This window comes from Mauremys mutica, chromosome 2, assembly GCF_020497125.1.
Source record: "Mauremys mutica isolate MM-2020 ecotype Southern chromosome 2, ASM2049712v1, whole genome shotgun sequence".
NCBI lineage: Eukaryota > Metazoa > Chordata > Testudines > Geoemydidae > Mauremys > Mauremys mutica.
This window is the reverse complement of record NC_059073.1, coordinates 283,179,735-283,200,816: the sequence shown is the minus strand read 5'-3', so window position 1 is coordinate 283,200,816 and position 21,082 is coordinate 283,179,735. Positions and strand designations below refer to the sequence as shown.

The 21,082-nt window shown below is 44.5% G+C and overlaps 1 protein-coding gene across 1 annotated transcript in view; it reads right to left on the bottom strand.

Moving 5' to 3' along the window:
• The window catches only part of LOC123364556 (chymotrypsin-like elastase family member 1), a 33,804-nt gene extending 12,885 nt beyond the window's left edge, over positions 1–20,919 (bottom strand). Inside the window, exons 1-4 of the mRNA XM_045006775.1 lie at positions 20,836–20,919; positions 7,481–7,548; positions 5,545–5,648; positions 599–708 (exon numbers count right to left, since the gene is read on the bottom strand). Coding sequence (XP_044862710.1) covers positions 599–708; positions 5,545–5,648; positions 7,481–7,505 — 239 coding nt within the window. The 5' untranslated portion in view covers positions 7,506–7,548; positions 20,836–20,919. The remainder of the gene's footprint in view (positions 1–598; positions 709–5,544; positions 5,649–7,480; positions 7,549–20,835) is intronic.
• Between the last annotated feature and the right edge of the window lie 163 nt (positions 20,920–21,082).

Below are 21,082 nucleotides of genomic sequence, written 5' to 3'. Positions count from 1 at the left end.
ACCCCCTCCATGGCAGCTAACCCCTCCCAGGGAGCTGCCTCCGTGGCAGCTAACCCCGCCTGCCGTCCCCCCACCCCCACGGCAGCTAACCCCGCCCTGGGATCCCCCCCATGGCAGCTAACCCCGGCTGCCACCTCCCCCACAGCAGCTAACCCCCCCCCCCCCCCGGGAAGCCACCCCCGTGGCAGCTAACCGCCCCCCTGCGGCAGCTAACCCCACCCGGGAAGCCCGCCCCAGCTCGCCTCCACTGTGCCTCCTCTGCTGAGCACGCCAGTGCCGCTCTAATTCTCTTCCTCTCCCAGGCTTGCGGCACAGATGGGAGGAGAATTAGAGCGGGGGCTGTGTGCTCAGCGGAGGAGGCAGAGTGGAGGTGAGCTGGGGCAGGGAGCGGTTCCTCTGTGCACCCCCTCCCCCGCCCCAGCTCACCTCCACTCCACCTCCTCGCCTGAGGGGGCTTTTAGGCACCCTCAACCACTAGGTGCCCTAGGCGGCCACCTAGTTCGCCTAGTGGTTGCACTGGCCCTGGGTAGCAGTCCAGAGTGAGAAGCAGAACGGGGATGTGTAGCAAGAGTTAGAAGTCTCATATTATTTTACTTACATTTGGATGCAGTGGGCAGCAGTCATGACCCAGTTGGGACTAATAAGGGTGCCACCACAGATATGAGAAAAATATTCAGGATAATATGCTTCGGCTATTTGGAGGGACACCTGTATCAAATGGCAAAATATTTAACCTCAGGGTACATCCAGACTACCTGCCGTATCTGCGGGTAGCAATCGATTTATCGGGGATCGATATATCGCGTCTCATCTAGACGTGATATATCGATCCCCGAACACGCTCCCCGTCGACTCCGGAACTCCACCAGAGCGAGCAGCGGTAGCGGAGTCGACAGGAGGAGCCGCAGACGTCGATCCCGCGCCGTGAGGATGGGAAGTAAGTCGGAATAAGATACTTCAACTTCAGCTACGGTATTCCCGTAGCTGAAGTTGCGTATCTTACATCGACACCCCCCCTAGTGTAGACCAGGCTTTTGCATTCCATTCCGGACTCTGCAGCAGTTTACAAGTGCTATTTTGATCAGTTACATACCCCACAACCCACCCATGCCCTTACTGGAGCTTGCTTTCTGTGTCTGCTTAATTGTCTGCTGCCCTTCGTCCAGTGATAGAAAGTAAGTCTTCTCCAAGGCCTTGTCTAAACTAGGAAGAAAGGGTACTTTTTTAAATTGAGTTAGATCAATCAAGATGGCTTAACTCAATTGTTTACTTACCACAAATGTAGACCAAGTTTAACACCTTTAGGAGCTAACTTGATTGAAAGAAACACTTTTCCTACACTTTACACATTACTTGGAATCAAGGCCTGATTGAAGGTTCAGATTACCAGAGCAATACAACACTTAACTCTTTAGCATCTAAACACTGGACACTAGTATGCTACAGAAAGCCACTCCTTCAGGATTAGTGTGCAGGTGAAATGTCGGGATGTGGAACATCTTTATCATTAATGTATGCAGAATCCATATGCTTGAGTATAATTTAACAGGTGTGAATCAACTTTATGGGATTGGAAAAAACATTATTTAGGATGAAAGTTCAAAGAAAAATGACATATGGGAGGACAACAGCTTCCATGTGGGGATTGGAATGGGAATCCCTCACATGGGTTGGCAGAGAACCATCCATGACTTTAACCTCTTTGTGTGGGTACGTCTACACTACCCATCAGATTGGCGGGTAGTGATCAATCCCCGATCGCTCTGCTGTCGACTCCTGTACTCCACCTCGGCAAGAGGCAGAAGTGGAGTCAATGGGGGAGCGGCAGAAGTGGACCCCGTGCCGTGAGGACGCGAGGTAAGTTGACCTAAGATACGTTGACTTCAGCTACACTATTCTCATAGCTGAAGTTGCGTATCTTAAGTTGACTCCCCCCCCAGTGTAGACCAGTGTCTCATTTTGTCCAGCAATAAAATAAAGATATCACCTAGATAGAGACACCCTTAATGTAAAGATGTTGTGTCTAAATAGGCTTAGCTCTACTTAATTAGCTCGTAGGTAGCAGCATCTCCCTGAGCTTGCGCTGAAACCTGGCTGCAAGTTAGCCCGTGAAACTCCAGATTGTTGGCTAGCTCAGCCGGGTCTCTTACAAGGGATGCCACTGGGCAGGGCAGAGTTTTCAGAGTCACTACAGAAGGCCTGAACATCCCATCACAATAACCTTTAAACCAAAGATGGTCAATTGGGCTAGTCATTCACAAAGATGGATTACCAACAACTGTGGTTTTCCACGGGGGGAGTGGGGTTAAAATAAAAAAATTAAACATTAACAGTAACCCTTTAAATAATTTCAGTCAGATTAGGCTTTATATTAACTAATATCAAACTTGCAAGCTGTTTTTGTTATACTACAGGTGAAATAACTAAGGTCCAGAGTACAAAAATATCAAACGATATTATGTAGAACTTGTACAAAATAGCCCGATAAAGTGAATCATCAATAACTTGAGAGTGCAGTTTCCATTTAAAATTCATCGGTTTATTTAATATTAATATTAGAATAGTGTCTTGAGTGAAATCATAAGCCGTAACATCATTTAGTAAGTGCTTACACCTTGCTTGGTATTTTCCTCGTATTTTTAAGGGAAGCTATTTGCCCGAATTTACTCTAACAATGGGGATAATTTTTCTGTACATATATTTCTCAAATGTAGACTAATCCATGCTGTATAAATGCCTAAGTCAGAACACTCTTTAACCATTTAACATTCCCAGATTGTATTTTTATTTAAAAGGAGAATGAAAATCATTGCTAGCTGACACTTTTTGTTCCTAATTGTATTATTTTTACCGTGGAAGTGTGTGATAAAATGTGTGTGGCCTCAATAATGCATTACAACATTTCCCGTTGTGGTTTTATGGTCTGACTAAATATTTTCAATGACATTCGGGTATGAGATATCAGTGGTAGCAACCTAATCACTTAAAGTACTAGACACATTTGTACACAATGCCTATTATTTTTACTCCAAATTTACATTGCTTATCTTCTTCAAGACTGAGCATCACGACACCAGAAGTTCTGTTTCAGCTGTATTTCTGTGATGATATTCTAAATTGGCTAGTTATGTTAGTTACTGAATTAAGATAATAGACATAAGGTAGTTTTAAACAGATTTCAGTATGCCCACACAGGGGTTTGTACTAGTTTAACTAAACTGATTTAAAAACAGATTGTAGTAATGCAACTGATGCATGTAGACCAGGGGTAAGCAACCTATAGCACACGTGCCAAAGTTGGCACACGAGCTGATTTTCAGTGGCACTCACACTGCCCGGGTCCTGGCCACCGGTCTGGGGGGGCTCTGCATTTTAAATTTAATTTTAAATGAAGCTTCTTTAACATTTTAGAATCCTTATTTACTTTACATACAACAATAGTTTAGTTATATATTATAGACTTACAGAAAGAGACCTTCTAAAAACACTAAAATGTATTACTGGCACGCGAAAGCTTAAATTAAAGTGAATAAATGAAGACTTGGCACATAACTTCTGAAAAGTTGCTGACCCTTGATGTAGACAAAGGTTGGGAGTCACAGCCTTCTACTGAACATAAATGTTTGTTAAAGAGAAATTAAGTTTATTAAAATGCAGCTACATTCTGAAAAAGTGACTGTGAAAATGACATCAAAAGATTCCAGGCTTATTGTCTCTCAGTGGTTTTCGTATTAAATAACTTAGTTTACAAAGAACAAGATTTTCTTCTAAATGCTGGGCCTGTGAATTCAAGTGGGATCTTAAAGTCATGTTGGTTTCCATTGATTAATAGATTCCAAGGCTAGAAAGGTTCATTGTGATTATCTAGTCTGACCTCCTGTGTAATGCAGGCCAGAGAACTTTCTGGAAAACAGTTCCTAGAGCAGATCTTTCAGGAAAACATCCAATTTTGATTTAAAAATGGTCAGTGATGGAGAATCCACCACAACCCTTGTGAATTGTTCCAATGGTTAATTACCCTCCTTGTCAAAAATGTAAACCTTATTTCCACTCTGAATTCGTCCAGCTTCAACAGATGACTGGTGCCCCCCCCATACTGGTGCCTCCCCATGTAACCTCCCCGTGTGACTCCTCCCCGCCCTGCCCCTAGCCCACATTCTCCCTGTCCCCTCCCCAACCCACATTACTAGGCTCAACTTCTGGGGACAGGAGCCGATTCTGAGCATGCCGGGTGTGGGGGCTCCAGCTCGCTTGGCCACTGTCCCCAGAAGCTGAGCCTGGGCAGGGGGCAGCCTGCTGTTGCCGCAGCCAGGCGCTCTCCCAGTCAGCCGCTGCGTTGCACCAGACAGTGTCCCAGGCGCAGTGGCTGGAGGAGGCTCTGGCCCCGCCTCTTCCCTTCCAGTTCTGGCCCCACCCCTTTCTCTCCTCACCCGGGCTGGCTGCTGGAGAAGCACCTGACTCTGCTGGAGGAGGGGCACTGGACCTTTCATGTCCCATTCCACGAGTTGCCTCGAGTCCATCATTAAAAATTTATTCCACATGTAGATACTTATAGACCGTAATCAAGCCACCCCATAACCGTCTCTTTGTTAAGATAAATATATAGAGCTCTTTGAGTCTATCACAGGAAAGCATTTTTTCTAATCCTTTAATCATTCTTGTAGCTCCTCTCTGAATCCTCACCAAATTTAGCAATTTCTTGAATTGCAGCCATGTCCACACTAGAGGAAAAAGGTGCCTTTTAACATGTGTTAGAATCCTAATATAGACAAGCCAGTAATAGTTTAATATGTGTTAGTTGACTGAGGTAAATTAGTGGAGCCTAGGGTTTAGGCTCCACCAGCTAACACCAACTACAACTTGCCTTTTCTATCCTCGGATTTTAACACGTTAACTAACATGAGTAAAAATACACCTTTTCCCAGGTGGAGACAAAGCCTGAGAGTAAGAAAAGATATTAGAACTTAGCTAACAATTCTGATGGCACATAAATCCAGAATCTTTATTAATCCACTTTACCATCTCTTTATTAATTCTCTGGTGCTAACTGGAATAAAAAAGACTTAGCAAAAAGTATTTTTGACAGTGAAGCAAGCAAAAATTATTTTGGAGATATACAAGAAGCAGACATGTCAGTAGGGAGATGCCATTTTTAATCTACTCACTCTTCTAATCAGAGTTGGTTTTTTAAAACCAACAGGAAAAAAATCCCCGCCTAGGAAAATGCACCCTAGTCAAAGCAAAGCTCCATTATTTTAGTTTTATATTATGGATTTTGGAGATACTGTTTTTCCAAATTCCTGGTCCCAAACTACCACAAGCAAAGAAGCTCCCTGATGATGTGATCAAGGGATAGTTTGTGAACCATAGCTTCTGTTTCTTATTAATGTGCTGGACTGACAGATTTAAAGAAAGTTGTATGCTTGCTTTGACTAACACTAGAGAAAATTCATCCATATCTAATATCCCATATTTCTGCTTTGCTGTCATGTTCTCAAACCTTTTTTTTTTAACTAAGCAAAAGATTTCAAATAAAATTTTTACCTGCCACTTCCAGCTGTTTCGCAGGGCCTCCTGTCCTCCAATTACTCGCTCTATTAGCATATCATTGTGAACCACATGGCTCAGAGGGCTTCCAGAAATTGCCCCTAACCACAAAGAAATGAATGCAGTTCATCATGTGGATCCTTAACCAGGATCAGTCAGTTTGGTTTAATGTCAGCTACAAACCTGTGCTGCATGCTGCAATCAAGTAAGCAAGACTGAAAGCTCAGGTAACTTTTTCAGTTATGAAATAAACTGGTTAAAACACAGTGGACTGTGATAGCAGAAGGTTCTGTTCTTTGTTTCTCTTTCAGGTTCATATTGATTTTAAAATGGTGACTTTAAAAAAGGAAGCTATATTACTGCATCATGCAGAGCTTTCCATACCAGCTCCTCAAAACACATAAACACATGCAGGAATTAACACTAGTAAACGGTTTTATTTTTGTATCCTTTTAAAGGAAACGTCTGGGCTAGCTGGTGGTAGGTTCAAGGCCTATTCCCTGAATTTGGGATTACCTTCATTAAAATGGTGGAGCCCTGTCTAGCGTCTCTCTTGAACTTTGCATGATGGAAAATTTTAGGAAAACAATCCTAGTTTAAACAGCCTTAGAGGCCCAACCTCCTCATGCAATGTTAAACAATCTCTTTTTTACCAATGGCTGCTGGATATCCCATTGCACTTTCTGGAATGAGCAGGACATGTTTTTGGTGTCCTGAATAATCCTTCCTTCAATAACAAACAGATCCTGAATATCTGCATGTAAGCTCTTGAGCTGTTCAGCTGCATAATCTTTACAGTGCTGAGGCTTCCCTCAGTATTTTAAAAAAACACTTAGTGGAATAACTTGCATCCATAAGGCACAGCGTAAAAGCAAATTCTACATTCTTCCAAATGAACTCGACCATTATCAATGAGATATGCTGGAGTATGAATGTGAACAAATATAATGAGATTTCTCACACACTGAAAGTGTCTTAGTGTAGCACATCCCACTTGAATTCAATTCTATCATATCAACATCCTGTACAAGAGACCTGGTTTGATTCCCAGTCTCTCTCTCCCACTCAACTCTGCAGCATAGTCCTGCAGTAGCAACATGCTCAGCCCTTGGGATGCAAGACTCCCTTTGCCTAAAGATAGATTTTCTGGTGGGTAACCAGCCGGACAGATTCTGAGGGGATCCCTGTCTAGCCCAGCCCAGTTAAAATGTGACACTGATAGGATAGTTGTAAATTATGAAGAAAAAACTAGATGCTCTAAGGCTCCAGCAGCAAATCCAACCACTCTCCCTCTCCCAGCTCAAATCCTCTAATTATAACTTACCCAGGCAACTAAGAAGGACCAAATAGTGAATCATTTTTTAAAATGCACTGACAACACTTTCCCAGTGAAATACATTTTATACTGAACCCTCTGATAAGCGGTTCTGTTTGAACTAGTAATTAATATTGTTTATCTGCACTGTCTCATGATAACTCACTAGACTGACCAGAAATGGTCTATGTATAGGCGGGGGGGAATGATAACCAATTAATGACCCAGCACAAGGTTACATAAACACTTCCACACCTGCAAAATTCCCAGGGACTTGAAAAAACAATGATTTATTTAGTGGATACTCAAGTTATGAGCCCAGGGAAAAATTATGCCAACTTGTGCTAAACATTCCAGCACAGCATAATATTAAATATTTTATATTATTATATTATATATGGAGATATACCTATCTTGTAGAGCTGGAAGGGACCCCAAAAGGTCATCGAGTCCAGCCCCCTGCCTTCACTAGCAGGACCAAGTACTGATTTTTGCCCCAGATCCCTAAGTGGCCCCCTCAAGGATTGAACTCACAACACTGGGTTTAGCAGGCCAATGCTCAAACCACTGAGCTCAAGATAGGTTTAGCTCCAATTATTATAAATATTAATATCTTACCTGTATATATTGCATTTAATTCCATAATTCTTTGGAAATTAGCAGCCAAATTCTTCTCCCAGCCACACCTGTGCAACATAAATTAAACCAATGGGTTTGTGTTCATGTAAATGAGAGAACTTGGCTCTTTCACTGTTAATGGCACTTCACCCACTATTGAGATGCAGTCACCAACAGGGTGAATCTTAACAATTGTATAACAGCATGCATACATACAACAGTTTAGTACAGGAAGTGAAGAACATAGGAATCGCCATCCAGGATCACACCAGAGGTCTGTATAGTCTCATAACTTACCCGGTGCTGGCCACTGTCAGAGATGTTTCAAAGGAAGGAGCAAGAAACCCCATAATGGAATAACCTGCTCACAGGAAAGTTTCTTTCTAATCCCAATCAGTTAGTGGTTGTTTGGGGCCTTGAAGCATGAGGGTTTATATCTCTTATAAATGATTTTGCCCCATGTAATGTAGCTGTAGATGTTATCATAGAAGAATGCTATTTCCATTAGAAACTGCAGTGGGGAGTTAAACAGGTAGAATGAAATCACCTGGCCTGTGTTGTAAATACAGAGGGTTCAAAAGCAAAGTGTATCCAAACAGTCTCTCAAGGTCTCTCAAGGTCACTCAGATTTGAATTAATAGATCTATGAGCCTATTTTTCTAGTTCCATTTCAAATGTAGCTGAAATCTCTTGTGAGCAGCCATTCTCACAGGATTTTAATGCAAGTTAGCTTCTCATAGGATTTCCACCAACCGGGACGGTAGCAATCTTGCAAGACCATTTGGCCTCATGATAAGTCTGCCATTTTTGGACCAGTTTGTTAGGTTTTGGTGGCAGCACATTTGAACCCTGGTCCTGACACAGCCGTGCGTTTGAATGCCATTCTAAACATCTCCTTGATTACACCTTGCCACATATTCTCCTAACAGTAAAGATGAATCCATCTAATTTTCTGGCATTTATAAAGGATCCACCTTGACAGTATTTCAGAGTCTAGTCAGAGTAATAGTATAAGACATTAGTTAAATGTGAACTAGGGCCTAGCCCTTGCAGAAGTGTGTGTAGTGGGGGACAGAGCAAGGAACCTGCCTCCCACATTGCATGTTCATGGAAGGGAAAATGGCCGTCCCTGTACTTGCGGGGGGGTGGGGGAAATGCTGGGACTCATCTGATGATGTACCCCTTAGGGTACACCTAGCCTCAAAGGGAACGAGGCAAGGGCAGCCTTTATCGTACTGCACTGGCCCACAGAGAGAGAGAGAGACTCAGGCTTTGTCTACACATCCCCGAAAGACAAAAGTTTTGTCGACAAAAAGTGCCGGTGTGAACAGAGCTTTGTTGGCCAGAGCACTCTCCTGCCGACAAAGCTACCACTGCTCATTGGGGGTGGCTGTCTTTTGTCGGTGGGAGAGCTCTCTCTTGCCGATAAACAGCAGCTACACTGCGCGCCTTTTAGTGGCACAGCTGTAGCGGCACAGCCATGTTGCTAAAAGGTGCATAGTGTAGAGAAAGCCTCAGACACTGAGTAGCAGCCAACACATTCCCTAGGCACACAGAAGAACTTGGAGTGTTACCTCTTGGGCGCTGCAACTCCACACCCCTCTCTATTGAGGTCTGTCCCTTAAAAGCCAGTTCCAGAACCCACTGCAGTAAACAGGAGTCTTTCCATTGACTCCACTGATCTCTGGATCAGGCCCTAAAGGCACAATCTAGCCCATAAGGAAGTGTTAATGAAACAAATGCTGGAACATACCTATTGCCGTATAAGTAGAATCCATTGATTCGTCTTGTCCATATCCTGTCACCAGCACTGGCATACACCAGCTGCTTTAGAAGAACCCTTTGAAGATTTCACTTTACACTTCAGCAGTGGGAACTTCTTTAAATTGTTGAAAAATATGTTTGTTTTCTCCCCCTATAGAATAGTTCATTTTTAGCTTCTCTCTCTTTCTCAGTCAGAAAGAGACCTTCTGGCCAAAATAGTCTCTTCACAAACTTCCACTGAATTCATAGGAACTGACTTTTTTGTTGTTGTTGCCGGTGGGTGCTTTTGAAGAGATGTGATGTGTGTGTGTGTTTTTGGGGTGGGGTGGGGTGTCACTCTGCAGTTTTGTGGAGAGACTATTTTCAGCATATTTATACACGTCTTTCATATTCTAGTTATTGACTGTGTCTATCATTGGTATCTTTACTATTTCAATAATGATTTAATTGTTATGAACTACATAATTACCAGGGTTGTCAATTAATCACAGTTAACTCACGCAATTAATTAAAAAAATTAATCATGATTAAAAAAATAATTGCGATTAATTGTGGTTTTAATCGCACTGTTAAACAATAGAATACCAATTGAAACTTATTCAATATTTTGGATGTCTTTCTACATTTTCATATATATTGTATTCTGTGTTGTAACTGAAATCAAAGTGTATATTATTTTTATTACAAATATTTGCACTGTAAAATGATAAACAAAAGAAATAGTATTTTTCAATTCACCTCATACAAGTACTCTAGTGCAGTCTCATTGTTGTGAAAGTGCAACTTACAAATGTATTTACAAATGTATATTTTTTGTTACATAACTGCACTTAAAAACAAAATAATGTGCATTATTTTATTTCTGAATGCAGGTTTATTTTGTACATAATTCTACATTTGTAAATTCAACTTTCATGCTAAAGAGATTGCACTACCGTACTTGTATTAGGTGAATTGAAAAATACTATTTCTTTTGTTTTTTTTACAGTGCAAATAAAGTGAGCACTGTACACTTCGTATTCTGTGTTGTAATTTTGTGTCATCTGCAACCTTTGCCACCTCACTGTTTACCCCTTTTTGCAGATCATTTACGAATATGTTGAACAAGCTCTGGTCCCGGACCAGTACAAGCCCCTCAGGGGACACCACTATTTACTTCTCTATATTCTGAAAATGGACCATTTATTCCTATCTTTTAACTGGAGTGCCAGGGAATGCTTTCAGGCTCATCTAACGATTCTCAATTTAGTTTAATGACAAGCCTTTTGTTATCTTAATCCCCCTGCCTCTGTTTATAAAGAAACTCCCTGCCCCAAGAGCAGAAGTTGTTAGCAGCACAGAACTCATCACATACCACACTCAAGCTCTGGCTCCTGGGTGTTGAGCACCCACTATTCCTCCCCCCCTCCCCAATGGGTGCTTGAGCCCTGGAGCACCCACAGAGTCAGCGCCTATGAAAGAATTCATCATTTTTGTTAGGCCTGGCATGCTCACTTAGTTTCTGTTGCTAATTTGCTATGCCAAAGGCTATTGCTTATTCCCAGGGTTGAAAAGTTCTGTTGTTTGTATATTTTGCTTTTGAACATCATGCCATTTAGCTTGTTTGTCCATAATCTGTACTCTACAATAATACACAGGGTATCATATTCATTTTGCAGCTGAATTGCTTTGATGTAATGTCATGTTGTAATACCAAAGGAGAAATAAATTACACCGATGATGAACTACAGCTGTTTGCAGCATTCCTCTGCTTTAGCTGTTTTAGGGTAGAGCTCTTGAAGGACTGTCTGATTTCTGTTCCGTGCTATACTTACTGGCCTTGTGAAAAAAATGAATCTTGAGGAGGTATCTGAATAAAGAGAGGAGGTGGAGCTAATGCACTAGGAAATTTGCTCCATGCAAAGGGGGTTTGTGATGCATGGCTAGAAAGGGTTAAACATCCTGCAAAATAAATAACCCTCAAAAGACATGTGGGAAGATTATGTTTGTGTTTTTGTGTATTTACATATGTATGAGTAGGGTGGACAATGTAATCAACAGTCCCTGGCTATGCTGTATTCTGATAATTCAGAGGTCAAAAGAACATCCTATCATGTAAATGAATTGTAAACATGGGATATCTCAGTATTCATCTCTCTTTGAAATGTACTGGGAATGGTGGAGGAACAAGCAAATGGCCTTATGTTAATTCGTATTGCTAAGTACTGGTGATGGACCTCCTTCAAAGTCATCCTAATTACCTTTTGTTCCCTGAGGAATTCCAACTTGTCAAAAGACATGAAATTATATAAAAGATCCTTGGGTTCTGATCCTGTCATCTCAGATCTGCTTAGACTTCATCAGGGGAAGTCTGAGTCGCAACACTGAGGTCCCAGTTAAGCTGGTATGCCCTGAATAAGAGATTTGGACATTGGACTAGGACCTATGAACTGAATTCTAAAGGAACTCTTCGCAACTACAAAGCTCTCCATCTTTGCTGTGAATCTGAACCTCAATGAATTGAACTCATGTCTGTGTGTATATTGATCTTTTAACCATACTCTCTCTCTCTCTCTTCTGTTTTTTAATACATTTTAGTTTAGTTAATAAGAATTGGCTGTAGTGTGTATTTGGGTAAGATCATTAACCTGGGAGGTAATGTGTCCGATCCTTTGGGATTGATAGAACCTTTTTTTTTTATATATGATGAAATAAGATTTACAGAACTTTTCATCATATTTGACGTGGGTACCTGGATGGAGGCCTGAGGCTGGATCACTTTAAGGGAACTGTGTTGTTTGGACTTCTGAGTAACCAGTGAGATAATAAAGAAGCTGCTTTATGCTGGCTTGGTAAATCTAAGCATTGGAATAGCCACCAGGTTTTTGGTTTGGCTGCCCCATTCTTTGCAGTTCACCCTAATTGAATGACCACAGCTGGCTCCCCACTAGGACCCCGGACACAGGGTTGCAAGGAAGAAGTTATAAAGTCAATAATGGGAGAAGGAAAAAACCCCTGGAGACTGGTGTCACTGGCAGAATGAAGGGGAATGTGGAAGATTGTTTATTTGTATTGTATTGTAGTCAAGCCTGTGGGCTCCAAACAGAGAGCAGAGCCCCACAGGACTAATTGCTATAAAAACAAGTAGTAAGAACCCAATCCTGGCCCCCCAAAAGTTCACAATCTAGATGCAGCAAGTGGGTGAAACTCAAAACAGGATGCATGTGGCTGGGAAAGAGAAGTAAAACAAGAACATTTTGCATAGGAAGCAGTAGCCTTAGCTCGCCACCTGCCTAGCCATTATGAGCTATAAGATGTAGGCTAAGGAAGAGGATTTTTCTTTGAAGAATTAAGTTGAAGAACTAGTAGCTTTTCCAGACATCTACAGAGAGCTAAGCAATCTCACAGTCTTCTCTTCCATCACACACTAAGGCCTGGTCTACACTACGATTTTAGGTCGAATTTAGCAGTGTTACCTCAATTTAAGCCTGGATCCATCCACACGATGAAGCCCTATTTTTATTTATTTATTTATTTATTTTTTGACTTAAAGGGCTCTTCAAATCAATTTCTTTACTCCACCTCCGATGACGGGATTAGCGCTGAAATCGGCCTTGCTGGGTCGAATTTGGGGTAGTGTGGACGCAATTCAATGGTATTGGCCTCCAGGAGCTATCCCAGAGTGCACCATTGTGACCGCTCTGGACAGTGCTCTCAACTCAGATGCACTGGCCATGTAGGCAGGAAAAGGCCTGCAAACTTTTGAATCTCATTTCCTGTTTGGCCAGCGTGGCAAGGTGCAGGTGAGTGCAGATCTCATCAGCAGAGGTGACCATGATGGAGTCCTAGGATCGCAAAAGAGCTCCAGCATGGACCGAACGGGAGGCACAGGATCTGATCGCTGTATGGGGAGACAAATCCGTGCTAGCTGAACTCCGTTCCAGTAAACAAAATGCCAAAACATTAGAAAAAGTCTCAAAGAGCATGAAGGACAGAGGCCATAACAGGGACGCAAAGCAATGCCGCATGAAAATTAAGAAGCTAAGACAAGCCTACCAAAAAACCAGAGGCAAACGGCCGCTCCGGATCAGAGCCCCGAACATACTGCTTCTATGAGCTGCATGCCATGCTAGGGGGTGCAGCCACCACTACCCCAACCCTGTGCTTTGACTCCGCCAATAGAGAATCACGCAACACAGAAGCAGGTTTTGGGGATGAGGAAGATGATGATGAAGAGACTGAAGATCGCTCACAGCAAGGAAGCGGAGAAACCGGTTTCCCCAACAGCCAAGATATGTTTCTCTCCTGGGACCTGGAGCCAGTAATCCCCAAACCCACCCAAGGCATGCTCCTGGACCCTGAAGGCAGAGAAGGGACCTCTGGTGAGTGTACCTTTGTAAATATTACACTTGGTTTAAAAGCAAGCATGTTTAATGATTAATTTGCCCTGCCATTCGCGGCCAGTACAGCTACTGGAAAAGTCTGTTAACGTGTCTGGGGATGGAGTGGAAATCCTCCAAGGACATTTCCATAAAGCTCTCCTGGATGTACTCCCAAAGCCTTTGCAAAAGGTTTCTGGGGAGGGTGGCCTTATTCCATCCACCACTGTAGGACACTACCACGCCAGGCCAGTAGCACGTAGTCAGGAATCATTGCATAACAAAGCATGGCAGCGTATGGTCCTGGTGTTTGCTGGCATTCAAACAACAGCCGTTCTTTATCTCGCTGTGTTACCTTCAGGAGAGTGATATCATTCATGGTCACCTGGTTGAAATAGGGTGCTTTTATTAAGGGGACATTCAGAGGTGCCCATTCCTGCTCGGCTGTTTGGCTGTGGCTGAACAGAAATGTTCCCCGCTGTTAGCCACGCCGTGGGGAGAGGGGTGAAGCGTGAGTGATCTCTCACACCAAACCAGCAGGCCCTCAATACAAGAGGCAAAATGAGACCTTGTAACGAAAGCACATGTGCTGTGTAATGTGAACAGCAAGGTTTACCATGAAAGAGTGTACCCATTGTTCTCTAAAATGTGTCTTTTTAACTACCACTCTCCCTTTTCCTCTACCAGCTGCAAATGTTTCTCCTTCGCAGAAGCTAGCGAAGATTAGAAAATGAAAAAAAACGTACTAGGGATGAAATGTTCTCTGAGCTCCTGCTGTCCTCCCACACTGACAGAGCACAGCAGACTGCGTGGAGGCAGACAATGTCAGAGAGCAGGAAAGCACAATATGAACACGAGGAGAAGTGGCGGGCTGAAGAGAGTAAGTGGCGGGCTGAAGATGATAGGTGGTGTCAGCTTGCTGACAGAAGGCAAGAGTCGATGCTCAGGCTGCTGGAAGATCAAACTCTCATGCTCCAGCGTATGGTTGAGCTGCAGGAAAGGCAGCAGAAGCACAGACTGCCGCTACAGCCCCTGTATAACCAACAGCCCTCCTCCCTAAGTTCCATAGCCTTCTCACCCAGACGCGCAAGAACGCGGTGGGGGGGGCCTCCCGCCACCCAGCCACTCCACCCCAGAGGATTGCCCAAGCAACAGAAGCTGGCCTTCAATAAGTTTTAAAGTTTTTAAGTTTTAAAGTGCACTGTAGCCTTGTCCTTCCCTCCTCCCCCACCCCTTTCGGGCTACCTTGGCAGTTATCCCTCTATTTGTGTGATGAATGAATAAAGAATGCATGAATGTGAAGCAACAATGACTTTATTGCCTCTGCAAGCGGTGATCGAAGAGGGGAGAGGAGGGTGGCTGGCTTACAGGGAAGTAGAGTGAACCAAGGGAGGCGGGGGGCTTCATCAAGGAGAAACAAACAGAACTTTCACAGCGTAGCCTGGCCAGTCATGAAAATGGTTTTCAAAGCTTCTCTGATGTGCAGCGCACCCTCCTGTACTCTTCTAACCACCCTGGTGTCTGGCTGCACGTAATCAGTGGCCAGGTGATTTGCCTCAACCTCCCAACCCGCCATAAACGTCTCCCCCTTACTCTCACAGATATTGTGGAGCGCACAGCAAGCAGTAATAACAATGGGAATATTGGTTTTGTGAGGTCTATCCGAGTCAGTAAACTGCGCCAGCGCGCTTTTAAATGTCCAAATGCACATTCTACCACCATTCTGCACTTGCTCAGCCCATAGTTGAACAGCTCCTGACTACTGTCCAGGCAGCCTGTGTATGGCTTCATGAGCCATGGCATTAAGGGGTAGGCTGGGTCCTCAAGGATAACTATAGGCATTTCAACATCCCCAACGATTATTTTCTGGTCTGGGAAGAAAGTACCTTCCTGCAGCTTTTGAAACGGACCAGAGTTCCTGAAGACGCGAGTGTCATGTACCTTTCCCGGCCATCTCACACTGATGTTGGTGAAACGTCCCTTGTGATCCACCAGTGCTTGCAGCACCATTGAAGAGTACCCCTTTCGGTTTATGTACTTGCTGGCTTGGTGCTCCGGTGCCAAGATAGGTATATGGGTTCCATCTATCGCCCCACCACAGTTACAGAATCCCATTGCAGCAAAGCCATCCACTATGACCTGCATATTTCCCAGAGTCACTACCCTTGATATCAGCAGCTCTTTGACTGCATTGGCTACTTGGATCACAGTAGCCCCCACAGTAGATTTGCCAGCTCCAAATTGATTCCCTACTGACCGGTAGCTGTCTGGTGTTGCAAGCTTCCACATGGCTATCGCCACTCGCTTCTCAACTGTGAGGGCTGCTCTTATCTTGGTATTCTGGCACTTCAGGGTAGGGGAAAGCAAGTCACAGAGTTCCATGAAAGTGCCCTTATGCATGCAAAAGTTTTGCAGCCACTGGGAATCGTCCCAGACCTGCAACACTATGTGGTCCCACCAGTCTGTGCTTGTTTCCCGGGCCCAGAATCGGCGTTCCATAGCATGAACCTGCCCCATTAACATCATGATGTGCACGTTGCCGGGGCCCCTATTTTGTGAGAAGTCTGTGTCCATGTCTATGTCCTCATCACTTTTGTCACTGTGCTGCCGTCGCCTCGCCTGGTTTTGCTTTGGCAGGTTCTGGTTCTGCATATACTCCAGGATAATGTGTGTGGTGTTTACAGTGCTCATAATTGCCGTGGTGATCTGAGTGGGCTCCATGATCCCTGTGCTATGACATCTGGGCTGAAAAAAGATGCAAAACGATTGTCTGCTCTGAAGGAGGGAGGGGTGACTGATGGACATGGCTTACAGGGAATTAAAATCCACAAAGGGTGTGGCTTTGCGTCAAGGAGAAACACAAACAACTGTCACAGAGAATGGCCCCCTCAAGGATTGAACTCAAAACCCTGGGTTTAGCAGGCTGTTGATTTCATGGAGGGCCGGAGGAAGCAGATGAATACAAAACAAATTTGGTCTATTTCTTGTTTTGATCCACTCCATCTATATTGTACATCTTTAGGCTGGCAGCAGACGGTGCAGTTCGTCTGCTAGCCATCATCATCTCCTGGTGCTCGGCAGAAGATGCTGCATCACAACTGCTACCCATCATCATCTCCTGGGTGCTCGGCAGAAGATGCTGCATTACAACTGCTAACCATCATCATTTCCTGGCTGCTCGCCAGAAGACGGTACAGTAGGACTGCTAGCCATCATCATCTCCTGGGTGCTCAGCAGAAGATGGGAACGACTTGGCTGAGTTACTGCCATATCTACCAACGCCCCCCTGACTGACCTCACAGAGGTCTGTTAAAAGAGAACCCAGGAGTATGATGACGATGGCTATCAGTCATAATGCACCGTCTGCTGCCAAAAGGCAATGAGCTGCTGCTGTGTAACAATGCAGTTCCACGTCTGCCAGCACCCAGGAGACTTACAGTGACGGTCAGCTGTGTGGGCTCCATGCTTGCCATGGTATGGCGTCTGCACAGGTAACCCAGGAAAAAAGGTGTGAAACGATTGTCTGCCGTTGCTTTTACAGAGGGAGGCAGGGAAGGGGGGCCTGATGACATGTACCCAGAATCACCCACGACACTGTTTTTGCCCCAGCAGGCATTGGGATCTCAACCCAGAATTCCAATGGGTGGCAGAGACTGCAGGAACTGTGGGATAGCTACCCACAGTGCAACGCTCCAGAAGTCAACGCTAGCTGCGGTACTGTGGACCCAGTCTGCTGAGTTAATGCACTTAGAGCATTTTGTGTGGGGACACACACAATCCACTGTATAAAAACAATTTCTGAAAAACCGACTTCTATACATTCAACCTAATTTTGTAGTGTAGACATACCCTAAGGCTCCAATAAAACCTGGAATTGATTTTCTGGGGAATGTCTCTACTTCACTAGTGCCAAATTCATGGCTAGGAATATTGAAAGGATATTTCCAGGGCATCACAAGTTCCATGCTGTCAAATTCTACTCATCAAGATATAGACCATAACTTATGCAATACTGTAAATACTAGCCTTGGGTGAACACAATAGAGTTTGAGATTTTGTAAGTCTTAAACAATTTGTTTACAAAGATTCAGAAAACCAAAGTTGAAGTTCATTCATCTTATATAGTGTAGATGTATTAATTTCATAACTATACTGTAGTTTTGATATTAGTATGTGCCACAGGGCCGCCCAGAGGATTTAGGGGGCCTGAATTTTGGGGGCCCCTTCCATAAAAAAATTGCAATACTATACAATACTATATTCTCGTGGGGGTCCCTGCGGGGCCTGGTGCAAATTGCCCCACTTGCTCCCCGCCCCCACGGGCAGCCCTGGGAAAAATAAACCTTCCGCATTTCGGCACAAACCCAGTTTTGAGAAAACTTCTTTACAAGGTATCACTGGTTCTCAGCATCAGCTAGTGCTAAAAGGCACTAAAGCTCATTAAAAGGGTTGGACAAATATTTTCTGTCAAAACTTTTTCTGGATTGAAAACTAGGGGTTTTTAAAAAGCAGAAAAAAATCATGGACAATGTCTGCTTTCCTTCAAAATTTGTTGCGGTTTTATTTTTAATTGAAAAGCTGAAATTAGTCTGCCAAAACCTGAATATGGTTTGGGGTTTCAGAAGTGTGTGGCCAAATATTTGCTGCTTGCTGTGTTTGATTGTTTAAAGAAACAATAAAAAATTCTGCTTAAAAAAAAATCCAAAATTTGTGACCAAACGCCTGAGCCCATCCAGTCAGAGATTTTTCCAGGTTTCTGATACTCTGCTGGCTTCCTTGACTCATATCTGTCTCCATAACTTTGGGTTCATTTAGCTTAGAACATAAGAACAGCCATACTGGGTCAAACCAAAGGTCCATCCAGCCCAGTATCCTGTCTACCGACAATGGCCAATGCCAAGTGCCCCAGAGGGAGTGAACCTAACAGGTAATGATCAAGTGATCTCTCTCCTGCCATCCATCTCCACCTTCTGACAAACAGAGACTAGGGACACCATTCCTTACCCATCCTGGCTAATTGCCATTAATGGACTTAACCTCCATGAATGTATCTGTTTCCTAGAGACTGGCTCCATGGGGTCCCTCACAAACTGGAGATGGTTCCTGTGGGTTTGTCTTTAGTATAGCTTATGTACATACTCCATGAACTGAGCATTTGAGCTTGTTCCAGAATCTGGGATGAGCCTATGTTGTGAAAACTGAAATGCTCAAAATAGCACATGCATGTGAATGGACACAGGGTGCTAAAATTAAATTAACCCAGGGGTTCTCAAACTGGGGGTCAGGACCCCTCAGGGGGTCATGAGGTTATTAGTGGAAGTCACGAGCTGTCAGCCTCCACCTCAAACCCCGCTTTGCCTCCAGCATTTATAATAGTGTTAAATATATAAAAACGTGTTTTTAATTTATAAGGGGGAGGGGGTGTCGCGAAGGTTTGCTAAGTGAAAGGGGTCACCAGTATAAAAGTTTGAGAACCACTGAATTAACTCCTCTGGAGCCTCACGGAATGCAGAGGGGGGTGTCTCCCTTGGTAGGGTTGGGAAGGATATTGCTCTTCTCATAAAAGCAGCAAAGAATCCTTTGGCACCTTATAGACTAACAGACGTTTTGCAGCATGAGCTTTCGTGGGTGAATACCCACTTCGTCGGATGCAAGTGGGTCCGACGAAGTGGGTGTTCACCCACAAAAGCTCATGCTGCAAAACGTCTGTTAGTCTATAAGGTGCCAAAGGATTCTTTGCTGCTTTTACAGATCCAGACTAACACGGCTACTCCTCTGATACTTGCTCTTCTCATGTGATCCCTTCCCCAATGGCTAATTTTAAATGAAGCTACCCTCCCCTGACATGAATCTCCCTATGGCACTGAAATTAAATATAGACTATAATTTGGCATTTGAGAAGTGAAAGGGATGGTAGCCCTAATGGAAAAGCTAACAGCTTGGCTCTTCTGCAAGCCTCAAACTGCTGAATGAGCTTTAGGGTAGGGAAGGCTGTGCCTCCCAAACAGCCTGGCCCTGCCCCCATCCTACCCCCACCCACTTCCTGCCCCCCCGACTGCCCGCCCCCCCTCAGAATCGCCGACCCATCCTGCTCCTTGTCCCCTCACCGTCCCCCAGAGACCCCACCCCCAACCACCTCTGGACCCTACCCCTGCTCTCTGTCCCCTGACTGCCCCGACCTCTATCCACCCCCCGCTGAGTCCTGACAGACCCCTGGAATGCCCACAATCCAACCCCCCATTCCCTGTCCCCTGACCGCCCCACAACCTCTGCCCCCTCCCTGTCCCCTGGGACTCCCTGCCCCTTAGCCAACCCCCCTGGCCCCGGCCCCTTACCCCCAGCTCCCCCCCTCACCCGGAGCCTCAGCGCATCCAGCAGCGTCCCTCGACAGCGGCAGCGTGGCTTCGGCGGGGCCCCTGAGCTCCGCCCCGCTCAGAGCCACGTGGTCAGGGGGCAGGGCTGTGAGCTCCACGCCAAGCGGAGGGAACTCAGGCCCCACTGGAGCTTGCAGCCCCGCCCTCTGACCACACGGCTCGGAGCGGAGCTCAGGGGCCCCGCCGGAGCCATGCTGCAGTGCTGTTCAGGGACGCTGCTGGATGCGTTGAGGCTCCGGGAGAGGCGTGGAGGCGGGGTCGGGCCGGGGCCTCAGCCATTCTCGTGGGGGCCCCGGTGGAGCCCGGGGCCTGGGGCAAATTGCCCCACTTGCCCCCCCCTCTGGGCAGCCCTGATGTGCCACAAAGTCCTATACATTTACTAAACTATATTTACAGTACAGTTACAATGTGCATGAAAAACAACTTCACTGTAAAAAGAACAGGAGTACTTGTTGCACCTTAGAGACTAACAAATTTATTTCAGCATGAGCTTTCGTGAGCTGTAGCTCACAAAAGCTCATGCTGAAATAAATTTTTTAGTCTCTAAGGTGCCACAAGTACTCCTGTTCTTTTTGCGGATACAGACTAACATGGCTGCTACTCTGAAACTTCATTGTAGTTACTGTGTATAATTCAACACATAATTGTTAGTTGAAGTTTACCAACATTATGAACCATTTTTTGTCAATTACATGCATTTCTTAGTAGATATGATGTATTGGTACTTAATCTATAATTAGAGATAAGTTCAAACCAAAACCTTGAATCCAAATACTCCCAGACCTTGGGAAACCTCACATCCAACTCCAGTAATCACAGCAAACCTCTCAATATAAAATAAACAGAACACAAAGTCTACCTTTGAACTTTGCAGTTCAGACTCTTCTCTATGTTGCAGTAAAAGCTTTGTTTCCTCTCCTTTATGGCCCCAACTCAGTAAAGCATCTCTATTCAAGATAGCACTTAAAACATACTTAACTTTAACCATGTGCTTAAATGTTGTCCTGATAGGGATGAACTTAAACACATGTTTAAGTGCTTTCCTAAATCAGATCCAGAATTATGTATTAGTGAGAGAAGATCCCTGCCAAAAGCTAGACTTATGT